Here is a 19,157-nt window from a genome sequence, read left to right as displayed (position 1 = left end):
TTTTCACACACTGTTGCTGGTATTTTGGCCCATTCCTCCATGCATCTCCTCTAGAGCAGTGATGTTTTGGGGCTGTCGTTGGGCAACACGGACTTTCAACTCCCTCCACAGATTTTCTATGGGGTTGAGATCTGGAGACTCCAGGACCTTGAAATGCTTCTTACAAAGCCACTCCTTTGTTGCCCTGGCTGTGTGTTTGGGATCATTGTCATGCCGAAAGACCCAGCCACGTCTCATCTTCAATGCACTTGCTGATGGAAGGAGATTTTCACTCAAAATCTCTCGATACATTCATTCTTTCCTTTACACAGATCAGTTGTCCTGGTCCCCTTGCAGAAAAACAACCCCAAAGCATGATGTTTCCACCCCCATGCTTCACAGTGGGTATGGTGTTCTTCGAATGCAATTCAGTATTCTTTCTCCTCCAAACATGAGAAACTTTGTTTCCACCAAAAGTTTCTATTTTGGTTTCATCTGACCATAACACATTCTTCCAGTCCTCTTCTGGAGCATCCTTTGAACTTTAAACAAATGCTCTCTAGCGAACCGCAGACGGGCCTGGACGTGTACTTTCTTCAGCAGGGGGACACGTCTGGCAATGCAGGATTTGAGTCCCTAGCGGCGCATTGTGTTACTGATAGTAGCCTTTGTTACTGTGGTCGCAGCTCTCTGTCGGTCATTCACTAGGTCCCCCCGTTTGGTTCTGGGATTTTTGCTCACTGTTCTTGTTATCATTTTGACGCCACGGGGTGAGAACTTGCATGGAGCCCCAGATCGAGGGAGATTATCAGTAGTCTTTTATGGCTTCCATTCTAATAATTGCTCCCACGGTTGATTTCTTTCCATCAAGCGTTTTACCTATTGCAGATTCAGTCTTCCCAGCCTGGTGCAGGTCTACAATTTTGTCTCTGGTGTCCTTCGACAGCTCTTTGGTCTTGACCATAGTGGAGTTTGGAGTGTGACTGACAGATTGTGGACAGGTGTCTTTTATACCGATAATGAGTTAAAACAGGTGCCATTAATACAGGTAACGAGTGGAGTCTCGTTAGAAGAAGTTAGACCTCTTTGACAGCCAGAAATCTTGCTTGTTTTTAGGTGACCAAGTACTTATTTTCCACTCTAATTTGGAAATAAATTCTTTAAAAATCAAACAATGTGATTTTCTGTTTTTTTCCACATTCTGTCTCTCATGGTTGAGGTTTACCCATGTTGACAATTACAGGCCTCTCTAATATTTTCAAGTGGGAGAACTTGCACAATTGGTGGTTGACTAAATACTTATTTGCCCCACTGTAGCTGTCATGTTGTACTTTTATTTCTGCTACTGAAAAGCAATATTGCTACCTAATATAAGGGGTCTATGTTGTGATGAGTTTCACAAGGAAAAGAGATTATGACCTCCAGGCATAAATACTTTCTAGCAGCAGCTGATTCATAGACCATTGCCAGAGGGGCAACGTTTACCATACTGTCCATAGTCATGCTACCATGGGGAAGCCAAGGGGTGGGGATTAATTGTGGTTAAAGTGCGTATGACAGGATTTAAAAAAAAAAAAAAAAAAAAAAAAGTCTTAAATAGCATTATGATGTGAATTAGTATCATATTTTGAGACGATTCGACTATAAACAACAATTTGGCAAAGTGCAGATGACGAGAAATTAGTCTTTTAACCTGCCGTTGAGCCACGCCTACCATTTTAGGGCTCTAGAGTCCCCAACAGAACGATGAAGTCGGCAAGGTCATGGTTTCATCCGATTTTGAATTCAGCTCATTGATGGGGAATCATTCAGAACGAGGAAAATGTGACGAAGAGAGCAGCAAAATGTAATTCTTTCAATCTCTACTCCAATATTTTTACAGGATATTGGGGAAAAATACTTGGATAAAAAATCCAAGTATTTTTCCCCATTTGCTAAATAAATGGTATGGTCATGACAAATAAGTTTTGTGCTAAATGGAATATGAAATATTAAAAATGCATTTATTCAGTACGACATGGCAAAAAATTACTCCATAATGGTCAAAACTGTTGACTTCACCTTTACTGTTGCACCTCCCGAACAATATTTTATGCCACGTACTTAGTCCGGCTTTTGTCATTTCCCTGCCCCGGCTTCGGAGAATGTAAACAAAGAGGTGTGACAGCTAGCCGACATGCTAACCCGAACGGATTGACATTTTAAGTCTTATTTGCGCTTTTTGAAGCGAAAAATCACACAAAACTAGCCCGGGTCATCTCACACGGTGGCAGGGTTGTCGACTGTCTTCGCCAATCGGCAACCCGCCCTGCGGCGAGCAAGTTACAGCTGTTGTTCCCCTGCTGCAGGCAGAAGAGCTCATTTTTGGGGAAGCAGCTGGACAATGACCGCCGGACAAACCGGCCAACATTGGAGGAGCGTTAGCTGCCACATGGTCAACACGAATATGGGGTAAATTAATGCTTAACGACACGGCAAGGACGTAAACAGTGAGAGAGTGGTGTGCAGTTTTGTGCAGCTAACAGCGTTGATATCAAAAAGAAATATGTAACGCATTATTAGCATTACTTAGCTTCCAGCATTATTAGCCTTACTTAGCTTCCATTCACACCTAATTTAGAATGTTCAACAGTTCAATTCAAAATATGTATACATTTAGCAAACCAACATATTGCCTAATCATCAACAATCATTATACCTTTTCGAAATCAAATGTTTTTTTCCTTGTAAATCCTGGTGGTCCTAAAAACTCAATGGAGTTTCACAGCAAACCCGAAAGAGGGTATGACGTCATGTGAACTTGACCAAAACTGAGATGCCCAAACAACATTTTCAACATTTTTATATTTACAGTAATAACCAAGTATGTTACGTATGAAAATGAGCCAAAAGTGTAACCACATAGAAGCTTTATTGTCACACTGGTAAATAAGGTGTTGATGTCAAGCTTACAAATGTGTATTCACGATTCAGCATTGTCACTGGGGAGAACACTTCGCCCAATTACTACCACATTATATTCAATATATTTATTGTTTGTATAACTTAATTTTTTAAAATACATTTATTTGGCAGGAGTTTACACATAAGCAGAAACAAAGTGTGAGCGAGGGCTCAGGTGGCAAGGGGGTGCTTTAAAAAAACAACACTGGAATACAACAGCAGCGGCCATTTCACGAAATTTTGCAGGTGCACATCCAGCAAGCACAAATACAAGCTGGAATGTCAAGGGAATGACTTTGTACACAGATATGATCTTTCACAATTTCTTGTACATTCCTTTTAACTCAAGACACTCTGTAGGGTAATTAATAATACTCAACCTTTTTTTTTTTTTTTTTTTTTTTAAGTAAATACAGTGTAACATTTTTTTTTTAAATAGTGCATTTTGAGATATAGTTCACGAGTAAACAAATGAGACAAACACTGTTTTAGATTGGTATACTTAAAGTATCATTTCAGTCAGCAGCCTATAGAATTGCAGCAAGAGATGGAATGGAGCTTTAAAAATTAAAAGCTCAATCCATGCAGGTGACCGCCCACAACGAAACGACGGATGCAAAGCTATGCTTATATTACAGTGTCTCCAACAAATGCTCACCATCATAAGCATGTCTTCATTGTCAGGCAGAAATGTTCAAATGTTTTCAATTTTATATACTTTTAGCAAATCAGCCAGTCACATATGGGTCCTTCATACATTTGGCTCCTTCATACATAGACATTTTATATAGTGTATGTATTTCAATCAATGTAAAGTGTTTAAAACAATGTTCGTTTAGGAGATGTGAGAATTCCACTCGACAGCAATGATGTACTGTCCTGGTTAAATGATTTGGGACTTGCCGATGTTTCATCAGATTTAACAATTGCATGATTTGTCGTATCAAATGCTCTAAAGGTATCATATTCGGCACAGGTTACCCACCACTGTCATGAGATCATTAAAAGTGCATCTAAGTAATTCTGTCATTAATCTTCCACAAGCTCACTCACTGAAGATGGAATCTAATTGGGGAAGTTGTGGTCATCTCTCTGTGAGGTGACATTCTCGCCATAACTTTTGGTCAAAAGATTCACGCCATCTGCGTCAATAGACCTATGAGGACACTACGTGGATGACGCTCATGATGGTAGGAGTCAGCATGAGGTCAGTTTTGCAACATTAAAGCCTCTAATGTTGACTTATTTTATTTTGTGACATTGATAAAACGATCTCCTGATCGACCTGGGACACATAAACCAATCTCGGGATGGGTACGGTTTAAAATAAACGTTTGATTTTTACGATACAATTGGTGAAATGGAGTATGCTCCTCGACTGTAACAAGCAGTTGTCCTCGTTTCACTCAAATTTGCTTGTTACCATCTGAGTTTGTCCTGGGAATTGACCGTTTTCTGTCTCAACTTGATTGCTAGCAAAATGTGACCATACTTCATGCATTTGTTACATCTCTCCTTGACTATTATTAAGTTTTGCTTACGTCTTCCCATGTCTAGTAATTAAAATCCTGCAATTAGTTAAAAATGCTGCCCCATGACTTCTGATGATAAGAAAGTTCGATGATTTTACGCTGATACTTGCTCTGGCTACCAATTCACTAGCGATGCAATTTTAAGGTCTTGCTACTTTCTCACACTATACTACCGAGCTAAGCATCTATCTTCATTGTCAACTTATTAACACCCATAAATGTGCAACTACGCGTCTCTTGGTGAGCCAGGGGCCAAAAAGAAGTCTGCGGCTTTAAAAGCACTCTTTATTATGGGCCCAGTACTCTGAAACACCTAACTTTTGGATATTAGTGTGGCTACCTCAGTAAAAAAATATATATGAAATGTTACTTGCCACAGGAGTGTAATCAGTACCAGAGCCAGATCCAAGGCGAGAACATTTGGATTTTAAGTGAGTTCTGCAATCACCGAATCAATGGGTAGTGGTTAAAATGCAACTCCTTCTATGACACAGTTCTCCTGCCATGTTGTGTTGAAAGCAAACACTACTTCTTTAAAGCAGAGTGGCAAATACATTTTGGACCGTCTAAGGCAATTTTTGCAGTGTTTCTGTATGGACGAGGTGGAAAAAAAAAGTTTCAAATACAGGAATAGGTTTTGAGCATGTTAAAATTACATATGGATGAAAGTGGAGGATGAAAGACAACAATGGAACTCCTCGATGGAAAGAAATACTTTCTCATGATCCTTCTTTGATAATGTAAGGGAGTTGTGTTCCTGTCGTGTGTGTGTTCCGCTCACATGTGGAAACACCAATGCTGCCAAGGTGAGCTGTGGATGTGATGAACTCATTGGCCTGGCAGCCATGGGGATCCCCTAACAATAACAATAACACACTCGCTCTCTGTGTCGTAAATCGTAATGCCAGGGATAAGCGGGATGGGCCCCTCTTCCGTTTTAGGAAAGGGTGAGGTGTGAGTTTTTTGTTAAATAAACATTTGTAAGGATACTGGACAATCAAACTGAGTGGGTAATAATACTACAGTCCCCTACTCAGCTGACAGCACCCTCTAATGGAAAAATGCAGTGGTCGCATTTTGCTGTGAGGAACAATATGAGGCCTTTAGGTGTGCTCAAGGAGCCACTTGAATAGGGGAATGCGATGAGAGTCTCTGACCGACTGAGGCGTCTCCTCCTTTGGCTGAGAGTGCGGCTCTTCACAGTAGCGCAAAAGTAGGTGCAGTAGGTCTCCAACTCTCCATTTCCTCTCACGCAGCCTTTGAACCACGGATGGCAGCTGAAATCAGAAAAAAAATTAAAAATCACTTGACTTTCCTCAAACTTTGTATTTGCATTACAAGAGGTCACTCTAAGGGGAATACCATGAAATCAGTGAGACCAAATTCACAAAAATAGCTTATATATATATATATAATATATATATTAAGGGTGTAATGGTACACTATAATGTCATTTCGGTTTGGTTTTTTAAATGCTCAGTTTGGTTTACTTTTGGTACAAAAAAAGACAGGAAAAAAATTAAAAATTTATTCCCAAAATTGTAAACTATCCAACTGGTGTAAATAAATAATAGTGACCCTTTTTGGGTGATATTTCATATAAATTACAATCAGGGTTTTTAAATTAAAACAAATATAACAGCTAACAATTTTAAAATCTTAAAATTATGAATGAACAAGCAAAAACTAAGTTTTAAATCCTTAGAAGCAAGTGACGATATAACTGTGGATTTATCCACCTGCCTTTGTCCATTGCTAAATTTAACACGGAAGCCAAAAAGTGTTCCCAGCGCTGCCACCTGTTGTAGTCTCCTGCCAGGCGCAGCCTGAGTGTCCGTTGCAACACCATAAGCTGCTCCAGGTGGGCCGGCCTATCAGTAGAGAAGTTAAAGGGGTGCCCTGAGCGTCTGACACTTAAGGCATCCGTGCAGAAACTCCCACAGTTGATTCTGCATGTAGCGCTGAACTGGCGCCAATAATAAATTTTATGAGGAAAAACAGCAGAAAATAAAATCGAATGGTACGCAAGTGAACCAAACCGAACATACATCTACATAGTCTAAATGTCCGGTTGGTCTGAACAGTTTTAATGTTTCACGTTGAGAGTATGACATACTCCCATTGTGATCATTCAACATACCTCGTTTATTATGACAAAGCAACAAACAGGAAGGGGTTATGGGGAACAGAAGAAAAGAAACACAAGAGAAGAAAGAAAAACACAAACAACAACAAGAAATACATTGAACGCCTACACCACAGGTGTCAAACAGATTCCAGAAAGGGCCCAGTGGGTGCAAGTTTGCTTTCCAACCAATGAAGAGGACACCTTTTGACCAATTAGATCTTTTACATGTGTAATCAGTTAAACTTTGTCAGGTGCTGCTTGTTTCAGCAGGAAGTTCATTTGTTAAACTCTGCGCGTTATCGGGTGGAACAAAATCCAGCACCCACTAGGCCCATATTGGAATCGATTTGACACCTGTGGCCTACACTAACTGTTAATATGTTGGTGCCATTGTCACCTAGATATTATTCCGGTTGACACCATGTGGGGGGCCTGTGGACCAGGGAATGAAGGGGACGGGGGGTGGGGGAGTCTATAAGCAAAGTGATTGAAAGGGATAGCGTGTACACAAATCAGCTCTGTGATCTAGAGCCCAGTAATCGTGTGAATCCCTTGTGAGTGTAAGCCCGTTGGCGACCGACCCATCGCCCATCCCGGCACCGAGACCCCCCACCCGAACGCGCCCAATCACATCCAGCCGCACGCAAGCCCCACCAAGCACGCGACAGCCACGCAGATGAGCAGAGACGCCACGCGGGCGCCAACCCAAGGCCACGGCCCCCACCCAGCCAGCCCGGGGAGGAAGGGAGGGCATCGCAGCCCATCCCTCCTCCCGCAGGCCAGCAAAGGAGCCATCGTCTCCCCCTGGGATCCAGGGTAGTCCCCCGGGCCACCCGCGCACCCATCAAAGAGGGGACGCACCACCAACCCCACGCCCAACCCCGTCCACCCGCCTGGCCCACGAGCCACAACCGCAGCCCCCCAAACGCCACGGGACCCCCAGCCGCCCACCAAGCCCAGGGCAGGGTCCCCTGTCGGAGCAGGCAACATCCAGCCGATACCCTGGCGCCCAGCCAGCGACCCGCAACGGAGCGCAGGAGCAGCCAAGCAGGAGAATGCCAAGGAGCCGCCGTGGGGCAACGCGAGATCGGAGCCCCGACCTCCCCCCACTCCCACGGCTGGCAGCCCAGGCAGAGGGGAGGCCACGCCCCGGGAGCCACGCCATTGATAAAAAGGGTGGGACCGACCTACCACCCTATTACTGTGGCTGCCAGGTTCCCGGCTGGCAGCCACCGAACATACATCTAATATATCCAGTTGAACTGTTATTACTTTAATATACTGTATACAGGTAGAGCCGGGTTACAAACAAGTGACATTTAACAAAATTAAATAATTTTGGTAATCTTGATTTACCTGAAAAGGGGGTGGGGGGTTAGGCTTGTTTGACTTCAGACAGTGAGACAAAAAAATGTGTGTTGTAAATATTGGGCTTAAACTGGTTAAAGACATACCGATAGAGTGGTGTGAAAAGGTTTGAGCACCCTGACAATTTCCATTATTGTCATTTGTAAATCATTGAGTGTCTGGATCGACTACTTCATTTTTAATACATCCAAAAACTGATGGACTGAGTAATATTTCAGAAGTGAGAACATATTACCTGCTGGAGCTCCTTGTCAGGACTCAGTTGAATCAGTGGGATGCCTGCAATAGAGGCTGCCGCCCACTGTAGCAAGCTCCTCAGCTGGGGGTCAAGGGTCATGTGTTGATGGCCCTTCCGGAGTTCACGAATGTCTGAGTTCAGGATAATCAACAAACTCCTGGGTGCTTGTATCTGTGTTGTGTCCACACACAATGTTCCTAGAGCAAAGAGGAAATATCATGTGTTAAAACTATAAAATAAGATCTTTAATGAAGAAACAGCAAAACTTCAAGGACAAAGCCAGCAAGCAACAGTGTCAGTGGCCATCTCAAAGTTCCTCAAAATCCCACTAGAATTCACAAACATGAATCTGTCTGTCCGGTATTTCCGTCAGTCCAGCTTTATTTGGAGACTCGCATGTTCGTCAAACCTTGTGGGAGGGTGTGAGCGGAGAATGAGTTCACAATTTTTAAGTGATTGGTCAACAAAAGGCCTGAATAACATATGATATCAACATAACACAAATCATTGTTTCCATCACCACCACCACAAATCGCCATTGCTACATTATTCTGAAATTAAGATTCAACAGGTTATAATTGTCACTTTACAGGTCAGTGAAATTGTTCGACAGCACAGGGGTGGACTCAAAAGGTCACTTACTTTGTTTTTGTTCTTCTTGTTGAGGACACGGACTATAATTGCTATTCTTCCGTTGTGCGTGTCGTGAACAGATGGGAAACAAATGTGGAATGTAAATTCTAGGGATGCATGCATGTCAATCTTCTGAGCCCCAATTTTTTGTTTCTTAAAGTTTATGGCCATCACGCGGGGTTTGAAAAATGTTGATAAATGCATTGTTAGCTCAAAAGCGTTCCGTTGGTCAGTCTGAGTTTTATTTGTAACTGTTTATAAGTTTTCTCTCAATTTTTTTTAATTGCCAGTCTCTATTTTGGCCCAAAAAATACTAAAAAGAAAAATGTCACTTTCATTAACAACACTTTGTACCATGAAATTATTTTAAGCTTTATCTAAAAATTATTTACTACAGACTGTGTTACATTTAGATAGCTGATTGCATAAGTTATTGATACCTATTAAATATTAAATTTTAGTGCTAAGTGACAAAGATGCTATGTTCTCATAACTAAAGATCAAATTTAATGACGAAATGTGAAGTAATTTCATAAAATGCCAAATAGGGTCACAATTAAAGTAATTAAACATTGTCCAACAAATGAAGCATGAAAAAATAATTTATATGTTGTATATTTGACAAAATAATCGCGTTTCCGAAGTTCGAGCCTGAAAGGGGACGAACTCGGAAGTGATACGTCACACCAAGAACAGTGATGGCAGTGCTCCATACGGCCGCCCTACAAAGTCCTTCAATGATTCAAACAGCGATATAAGAAATAGATCGAGCGCAAGTGAGGAGATCCAAGTTTTTGAAGAGTTGGAGGACGAGAAGGAGGTTGGAATTTTATGTTAGACCGTACATGTATTAGCCAGACGCTAATCAGGATGCAAACAACGTGCCCAGACTACCTGACATGGAATGGAGACAAGACCCATTGAGATTACAAGATTGGTAAGATATAGGCTGTTATTATTTTTATGATTTGAAGCATGTCAGGTAAATAAACCACCTACTATTGCCTGGGATATAAGAAAAGTTTTGATGAATCCCCGATTGTGTTGTGGAGTGGGCGGTGGAGGCTGCGACGTTGGCTTTTGTTTGCCTGGCATGTTTCGGCGAGCACTTCCGCCTTCGGACCCTCCGACAGGGGCGGGGGTGTTCGCCGAGGCATGTCAGGTGGTCGGACCCTCTGACGGGGGCGGGGGTGTTCGCCGAGGCATGTCAGGTGGATAAACCACCTACTATTGCCTTGGATAAAAGAAAAGTTTTGACGAATTCATAAGTGTAGGCAAAATGAACTCAATACAACTATGATCGGGGATTGCCACGTCGCTGGCTTCTGCTGTTCGTTCCGCAGCACGAACGGGGTTTTGCCTCGAGTTAACTTTCGGCTGGCGTCGCTACCTTCAACTGTTCATTCCACAACAGTTGGCAGCTCTGCTTTGACAAAGTCATCAGTCATCCATCCATCCATCCATCCATTATCTTCCGCTTAGTCCGGGGTCGGGTCGCGGGGGCAGCAGCTTTAGCAGAGAAGCCCAGACTTCCCTCTCCCCAGCCACTTCAGCCAGCTCCTCCGGCAGGATTCCAAGGCATTCCCAGGCCAGCCGAGTGACATAGTCTCTCCTGCGTGTCCTGGTTCGACCCCGGGGCCTACCGCCAGTGGGACATGCCCGGAACACCTCTCCAGGGAGGCGTCCAGGAGGCATCCGAACCAGATGCCCGAGCCACCTCAACTGGCTCCTCTCAACGCGGAGGAGTAGCGGCTCGACACCAAGCCCCTCCCGGATGACCGAGCTTCTCACCCTATCTCTAAGGGAGAGTCCGGACACCCTGCGGAGGAAACTCATTTCGGCCGCTTGTATCCGGGATCTTGTTCTTTCGGTCATGACCCACAGCTCGTGACCATAGGTGAGGGAAGTCATCAGTCATCTATCCAAAAATCACACTTACTTTTTTGCAAATTCTTGATCATAAACAGACCGGTTGAGGAAGCAGGCATCTTCGAAGTGTTTGTAGCAGAGAACACTACTCGATGATGGCGTGAAATTCATTCACTTCGTGCGAATGAAAGATGTCCATTTACGTGCCCTGCTATCCTTTGGCCACTCATACAACTTTTCTTTAGACTGAGAACAATACATCGCCACACACCGCCGTGGAATCTTACCGAGAAGCAATGCCACAATACTGTTCTATGGCGGACTTCCCTCGCAGTTCTCTGTGTGACGTAATTTCCGAAGATTTCCGAAGATTGTCGAAGAAAAGCATTTTCGTTGTCAAGGAAATTGCTATGAGTTAAACAAAGAATCTGGAAGGGTTGTGTTAAAAAAAAAAAAAAAAAAAAACGAAAATATGCTTATAATTGTTTAACCATTGATATTATTCAAAAACATGATTGGCCAACCTTACTTCACATTTGGTCTTTAAGACCATACATGGATCCAGTTTACATTTATGTGGCATGATTAGCCATTGTAATTCATTTGGGCAACTGTTTGTATCTGTAGATAATGGTTTTTGGGATGTTAAAATAGGCTTAGTACCATAATTTTCGGACTATAAGCCGCTACTTTTTTCCTTCATTTTGAATCCTGCGGCTTATAGTTCAGTGCGGCTGATTTGTTGATTTATTTGGGTTAATAGGTAACACTTTATTTGACAGCGGCGTCATAAGATTGTCATAAGACCATCATAATTATGACATGACACAATCATGGGCATTACTGAATGCTTATGACAGACGTCATTAAGTGTCATCTGTCAAATTCTGTCAGTAACTCCATTTATGTCCAGCTTGGATCTTTTCCATTCATTCAAAAGTGACATAATTTGCTGGATAACACTAAATGACATCCGTTATAAGCATTCATTAAAGAGCATATGACACCAGAAAAAAAGTCTTAAATGGCATTATTATGTGAATTAGAATCATATTTTGAGACGATTCGACTATATACAACAATTTAGCAAAGCGCAGATGACGAGAAATTAGTCTTTTAATCTGCCGGTTAGCCACGCCTATCATTATAGGGCTTTAGCGTCCCCAACAGGTGGATGACGTCAGCGGTAGACTGGGCTCATCGGTTTTACTATTCAGCCCATTGAGGGGGAATTGTTCAGAACGAGGAAAACGCGACGAAGAGAGCCGCAAAATGTCATTGTTTCAGTCTCTCTACTCTTAATATTTTTACAGGATATTCTTTTTATCCAAGTATTTTTTCCCCAATAGCTATATAAATGGCTTGAGAAGGACCAGTCAGCCCGTCGAGGGGGAACTATTCACAATGAGGAAAATGCGACGAAGAGAGCGGCAAAATGTCATTGTTTCTGTCTCTTTACTTCAATATTTTTACAGGATATTCTTTTTACCCAAGTACTTTCCCCAATTGCTAAATAAATGGCATGGTCATGACAAATAACAATCTTGTGCTAAATGGAATATAAAATAATAAAAATCCATTTATTCAAGACGACATGGCAAAATTACTCCATAATGGTCAAAACAGTCGACTTCACCTTTACTGTCACACCTCCCGAACGATATTTTATGACACCTAAATCGGACATATGTAATTTCCCTTCCCCGGCTTCGGAGAATGTAAACAGACCAGAAGGAGTGACAGCTAGCCGACATGCTAACCCGAACCGAGGGACGTTTCAAAGTCTTCGAAGTGGAAAATCACACATAACTAGCCTGGATTATTTGACATGACGACCCGGTTGTCGAGTTTCTTTGCGGATCGGCAAACCGCCCGGCGGAGAGCAATTTACAGTTCGTTCCCTGGAGGAGGGTGGCTGGAGTTGTTGTGGAGCTAACGTGCTAACAGCTAATGAGCATGAGGATAGCTTTTTACATGCCTATCAATGATCGAACGTAAGTAGTCCTTTATTTAAAGGAATTTTATAGTGTTTACTTTGTAATCACTGTATTCGTATTTGACATAATACAAAACAAGATGTTTACTCACTTCCTTGTAAGTCCAATGGTCCCACAGTAAATATCCACGGTGAATGGGAACCTTTTGAAACTCCAAAAAGGCGCATGCGCCTCTCCCGCACACAGAATGATTTTTCTGCAGCCGTTTGGCTGGCGTGATGCAAAAAATAAAAGTATTAATCCGCAAAATCGGCTGAATCCTTCGTCCTCATACACAACAGTACACTGTATAGTGAAGAGGACGTCTTCTACCGTACACGTCACAGCGCCCTCCTCCTCAATGAGAGACCGAAGCCGGAAGTCACTCATTTTCATGGCGCGGGATTCAAAAAACTAAATAAATATAGCGATCGCTTCCACACACATCCAAGCGGTCCATATCATTCAGGGGCATAAAATACCGCGTGTATTATGAAATAAACATGTTTTTTCGTGTCACAGGCACTTTAATGCTCATGACAGTGTAATGTCATAATTGTGATTGTCTAATGAATGTCTAATCTTATGGTGCCACTGTCAAATAAAGTGTTACCAAATATCATCACTACCAATTAATGAAAAAACGAACAGTAATTGAAGACATAATTAGAACAGAACATGAATTTTGATTGTTATTTACATATGTAACGCTGCAATGCGTTGCTAGGAGCATGGATCCCCCTATACCCAACAGATTGTGGCGCACCGCCACACCAAAATAAAAGCCGCCACGCCTTGCAAATGAGATGCATTTTATTTATTTATTTTTAAAAAAAATTTCAAAGGCCGTTTCAAACTAGCTGCAGCCGAGTGTGAAGAGTTTTGCGGAAACCTATTCATTGTGTATTGTAATGTTCGTAACTATGCGAGGCCACCTTAAGAGACAATCGGACTGGGGAGCTGTGATGCAAGGGGAACTAGTAGGAAGAATGGGAGAACGAGTGAGATAGCGAGAGATAGCGGTTGCAGGTCGTGGCAGCCCGCTGTTATTTTGTTATTGTTTTTCTTTATTATTGTTACCACAATAAAGTGGGTAAGCCAATACAGACTTCTCTCCTTCTTCCCCATATACGGGGCATTACAATAGTTTGGATCGGACTTTTCGGCGGAAGTGAGCGGTGGCTGTCTTGGAAAGAAAGTAAAGTTTGACTGAATTTGCGCGGAGAGGCGGGGCCCAAAATAAAGCATTGCTCTATTTTCAGAGCGCCGGTGTTCTGCGCCAACTTTGACAACGAGGCACAGGTGTACTTTATCTGTGCTATTAGACTGTTTAGGCTGACGGATATACGCAATTACGGCTGACGAAACTTTGATAAATGCGCTTTTTTTCAAGTTTCCCGAGCTCTGGGACACTCGAAAAATGACTCTCATACCTCTCCTTGCTAAGTTAATGGTACCTCGATGTGCGTTTGTGTGGAAATTTAGTTCACGAACAACGAGAAAAAAACTATTCACCTTCTCACCGAATCTAGTAAAACTCTTTACACGGCTATTAGAATCCCCCCCCCCCCCCACTCCTTGAAATGGGTCCGTTGACAGAAGGACTGGTATTGTTGTAGTAATTTAGCACTCATAAGGGCCAAATAAAAGGAAAAAGAAGGACTACGACGGTGGTCTGCAACCCGCAGCTCTAGGGCCGCGTGCGGCTCTTTAGTGCTGCTCCGGAGCTTTTTTTATTTGAAAATGGAAAAAGATGGGAGAGGGAAATATATTTTTTGTTTTAATAGGATTTCTAGGAGGACAAACATGACACAAACATTCTTTCAATTCATTAATATTGTAATGAAGTTAAACGTGTAGTGGCATTGTACAACAGAGTAGTCACGTCGTGCGTCATTCTCTATAGGATCCACTGCAGAGAAAATAAACATTAGTCATTTCGATACTAGGCTAATATAGCTAATATCGATACATACAGCCATTGTTGCTATCATTATAAGGCTTATGCAAGGCTTTTAATTTTTTGCGGCTCCAGACATACTGTATCAGGTTTTTTTTGTTTGTTTTTTTTTTTTTGGTAAAATATTGCTCTTTCAACATTTTGGGTTGCCGACCCCTGAATCACTACGAGATGTAAGTTGTACTATTGCCACGAGAAAAAAAGTCATATTATTACGTAGGGTAACGCAGCTGTAATCAGCTATGCATTTTACGTACAGTGCCTTGCAAAAGTATTCGGCCCCTTGAACCTTGCAACCTTTCGCCACATTTCAGGCTTCAAACAAAGATATAAAATTTTAATTTTTTGTCAAGAATCAACAACAAGTGGGACACAATCGTGAAGTGGAAGAAAATTTATTGGATAATTTAAACTTTTTTAACAAATAAAAAACTGTAAAGTGGGGCGTGCAATATTATTCGGCCCCCTTGCGTTAATACTTTGTAGCGCCACCTTTTGCTCCAATTACAGCTGCAAGTCGCTTGGGGTAGGTTTCTATCAGTTTTGCACATCGAGAGACTGAAATTCTTGCCCATTCTTCCTTGCAAAACAGCTCGAGCTCAGTGAGGTTGGATGGAGAGTGTTTGTGAACAGCAGTCTTCAGCTCTTTCCACAGATTCTCGATTGGATTCAGGTCTGGACTTTGACCTGGCCATTCTAACACCTGGATACGTTTATTTTTGAACCATTCCATTGTAGATTTGGCTTTATGTTTTGGATCATTGTCCTGTTGGAAGATAAATCTCCGTCCCAGTCTCAGGTCTTGTGCAGATACCAACAGGTTTTCTTCCAGAATGTTCCTGCATTTGGCTGCATCCATCTTCCCGTCAATTTTAACCATCTTCCTTGTCCCTGCTGAAGAAAAGCAGGCCCAAACCATGATGCTGCCACCACCATGTTTGACAGTGGGGATGGTGTGTTCAGGGTGATGAGCTGTGTTGCTTTTACGCCAAACATATCGTTTTGCATTGTGGCCAAAAAGTTCAATTTTGGTTTCATCTGACCAGAGCACCTTCTTCCACATGTTTGGTGTGTCTCCCAGGTGGCTTGTGGCAAACTTTAAACGAGACTTTTTATGGATATCTTTGAGAAATGGCTTTCTTCTTGCCACTCTTCCATAAAGGCCAGATTTGTGCAGTGTACGACTGATTGTTGTCCTATGGACAGACTCTCCCACCTCAGCTGTAGATCTCTGCAGTTCATCCAGAGTGATCATGGGCCTCTTGGCTGCATCTCTGATCAGTTTTCTCCTTGTTTGAGAAGAAAGTTTGGAAGGACGGCCGGGTCTTGGTAGATTTGCAGTGATCTGATGCGCCTTCCATTTCAATATGATGGCTTGCACAGTGCTCCTTGAGATGTTTAAAGCTTGGGAAATCTTTTTGTATCCAAATCTGGCTTTAAACTTCTCCACAACAGTATCTCGGACCTGCCTGGTGTGTTCCTTGGTTTTCATAATGCTCTCTGCACTTTAAACAGAGCCCTGAGACTATCACAGAGCAGGTGCATTTATACGGAGACTTGATTACATACAGTTGGATTCTATTTATCATCATCGGTCATTTAGGACAACATTGGATCATTCAGAGATCCTCACTGAACTTCTGGAGTAAGTTTGCTGCACTGAAAGTAAAGGGGCCGAATAATATTGCACGCCCCACTTTTCAGTTTTTTATTTGTTAAAAAAGTTTAAATTATCCAATAAATGTTGTTCCACTTCACGATTGTGTCCCACTTGTTGTTGATTCTTGACAAAAAAAATAAATTTCATATCTTTATGTTTGAAGCCTGAAATGTGGCGAAAGGTTGCAAGATTCAAGGGGGCCGAATACTTTTGCAAGGCACTGTACATGTACCATAGCTGAGAGCTACGACATTAGCCTAGCTAATGAAATATTTCAAATATATCTTTGTTATGATTCTTCTTGGGGGAAAAAAAAAAAAAGGCGTCGTGGCACGACATGGTGAGGTTGTCCGACTGCGATGCAGCCCACCACCACAGCTTCAAAAAAATCTAGGGGAAACATTGAGGAGGTATGTTGGTCAACGACAGTGTTGAAAGCAAAGGTGGCAGCAGAGGTTGACTGTCTCCCCCATGCGAGCAGTGATGGTCAAATGAAGGTTCTTGAAGCAATGAAGCTTTGCAGTCAATAGGTTCAAAGCTTCATGGTGGTTCATTTGTTTTTGTGACAGCCGTATGATGCCGCTGTCAAATAAAGTGATACCGGTTAATATATTTTGGTGTAAACATTCCATAATACAGTGAGGACAGGTGCGGCTTATAGTACGGTGCGGCTTATGTATGAACAAATGCAGTTTTCATGCCAAATTTTGTGGGTGGCAGCTTATTGTGCGAAAATTACAGTAGTTAACTGTTTACTAGAGGGAAGCAACTAATAGCATGATTATACTTGTTTCGCCCCATTTTTTGCGAATGCTAAAATCTGTATGCCCCTTGAAATCGAACCACATTTTTCTATACTATAATGTGTAATGTGTTTTGAGTTTGGAGGAAAAAAAACAATTATTCACAGCACTTCTTAAAGACATTTCAAATGTCTCACAGTGTTATTAGGAGGACAAATCCAAACAGGATCTACAGGGGTCTACAGTCAAACTGCGAATTTGGGCTTTCAGAAGAACAGACAGTGGGGGGGGGGGGGGGGGTTAGAGTGTGTTTGTGTATGTGTGTGTGTGTGTGTGTGTGTGTGTAGGGGGGTTGGGGGGCTTGGGGCTGCACAGACCTTATAATAATGAGTGTACACGATGAATGAACGTCAGTGTGGCTGACTCGCACTACGGGGGTGGTAAAATCCCCTGCTATGACACACACAGACAGTCAATGGCAGTCAATGTGGATGTTAATGACTGGCGAGAGCAGACTACACTTAAATTACAAGGACTATGCCCACTCATTTATCTCTGCTGCTTTTATGTTACAATGACTAATGTTTGAATGAATGCGGTGAATTTGAACGGAAGTAAAGGAACCCTTACCATTAGATTCCTCTTTGACATCTGTCTCTTTGTCGTCTGTATGGTCACTGTTGGATTAGTCACAGAGAGAGAGGTCATTACAAACCAGTTAAAATCAAGAAACCCATTCCCGTCCTGCAAAATGATTTCCAGTAACGTTCCTGTTTTCACTTCAGTCATGAGAAGGTTTAAGAGGAACAATGTAATTTCTCAATTCTGAAATTTCTTATAACACTGATTTTTGCCAATGTAAGATGTTTAGAACCTGCTTCTTAGTCAGCTGGTTACTGTAACTCATCGGTTATATAGTCGGTGTCGTTAGTCATAAGTTGTGCAATGTACACCCTTGGTTAAAGGTTTTGAGACACTTTCTCATCCGACTGAATGGTGAAGTGTCTCAAAACCTTTGACTGCAGGTATACATTGTACAGGGGGACACAATAAGTTATTCGTAGTACGCGGGTGGATGTATTGAAACAGTTTAACCTGTGTGGTGGTAGAGAGCCTGTTGGCAGTGAAGGACATTTCGCACATTTAAAATATAATTTAAACTATTCCAGTTTCTTCAAAGTAATTAATTTTCACAAGATTGCACACCTGCTACATTCTTCAAACCCAAATTATGTATGTCATTGTCTAAAGGGCTGAATTTCCAAGGAATATGACTTTTTCGGTGACAATAAAGCAAAGCATGACTATAGTTCAAGTTTCTTAGTTTACATTACTACACGCTTGCAAAGTTGACCGCTGGGTGAAGTTATGCTATTTTTCATAGGACCTTTAAAGCAACACTAGGTAACTTTTCGGTTTTGGTTGTTTTAGCAATGCCGGTGGAGAAAAGCGGTAGTGTTTTGCCTTAAGGAAGACTGAGTTTCCCATGAGGACCAGCGCAAACTTGCACAGTGTCGTAAAATCATGATCTCCCGGTCACCTGCAGATGGATTAAACGACATTTCTGTTTCCAGCGGCTGTCTGAAGGATGAAGAGTAATAAGGCAATGAATCCAGTTGTGGCTAAACAATGGCATATGACAGTTAACAACCGTGTGGCTGAGTGGAGATTGGGGGCGTCACGCCAGCGGGTGATGTTTATTCTTAGTATCCTTTTATCCTGGTAGCTAGAGGTGGGAATCTTAGGGCACCTCATGATTCTCTTAGGCTTAAATAAACTACTATTTCAGTGTCAAGTTAACAGTTCAAAACAGTAAATAAAATACTCACGTTACCATTCGGTATCAGCAGCTTTAAACTACATTAATTTAATTTGATGTTGTGAATCAACCGTTAAAGTTTTGAAAATTGCTCCCGTGATTCCATAATTTTCCTTCTGTCTACTTTCAACATGTGAGAGTTTTAAAACTGGTTCATCATTTAAAGAGAGATTCAAGTCAAGATTTTGCTGATTTAGGAGTATTTTAGATAAAAAGTTAATTAGGTTAGCTCGGAAGGTTCGCTACAACAGCCTTCCAGAGAAGTCTACTGCTTTAAGATGGCGGCAGTTTGCTAACACCGCCGAGTCT

General features: G+C 42.0%; 1 protein-coding gene across 8 annotated transcripts in view; it reads right to left on the bottom strand.

Moving 5' to 3' along the window:
• Window positions 1-2,204: 2,204 nt before the first annotated feature.
• Window positions 2,205-19,157, bottom strand: part of akap11 (A kinase (PRKA) anchor protein 11) — a 48,182-nt gene continuing 31,229 nt past the window's right edge. For 4 of the 8 annotated variants that reach the window (XM_057852557.1, XM_057852559.1, XM_057852560.1 and 1 more), the window contains 3 exons: window positions 17,660-17,706; window positions 8,186-8,385; window positions 2,206-5,731 (listed from right to left, as the gene is read on the bottom strand). In XM_057852557.1, the coding sequence (XP_057708540.1) occupies window positions 5,558-5,731; window positions 8,186-8,385; window positions 17,660-17,706 (421 nt within the window). In that variant the 3' untranslated portion in view covers window positions 2,206-5,557. Of the gene's footprint in view, window positions 5,732-8,185; window positions 8,386-16,474; window positions 16,869-17,659; window positions 17,707-19,157 lie in introns of those variants that run through there. The other 4 variants (XM_057852561.1, XM_057852562.1, XM_057852555.1 and 1 more) reach the window with 3 other exon arrangements.

This window comes from Corythoichthys intestinalis, chromosome 12 (genome assembly GCF_030265065.1).
Source record: "Corythoichthys intestinalis isolate RoL2023-P3 chromosome 12, ASM3026506v1, whole genome shotgun sequence".
NCBI classification, from domain to species: domain Eukaryota; kingdom Metazoa; phylum Chordata; class Actinopteri; order Syngnathiformes; family Syngnathidae; genus Corythoichthys; species Corythoichthys intestinalis.
This window is presented reverse-complemented; position numbering and strand designations above follow the sequence as displayed.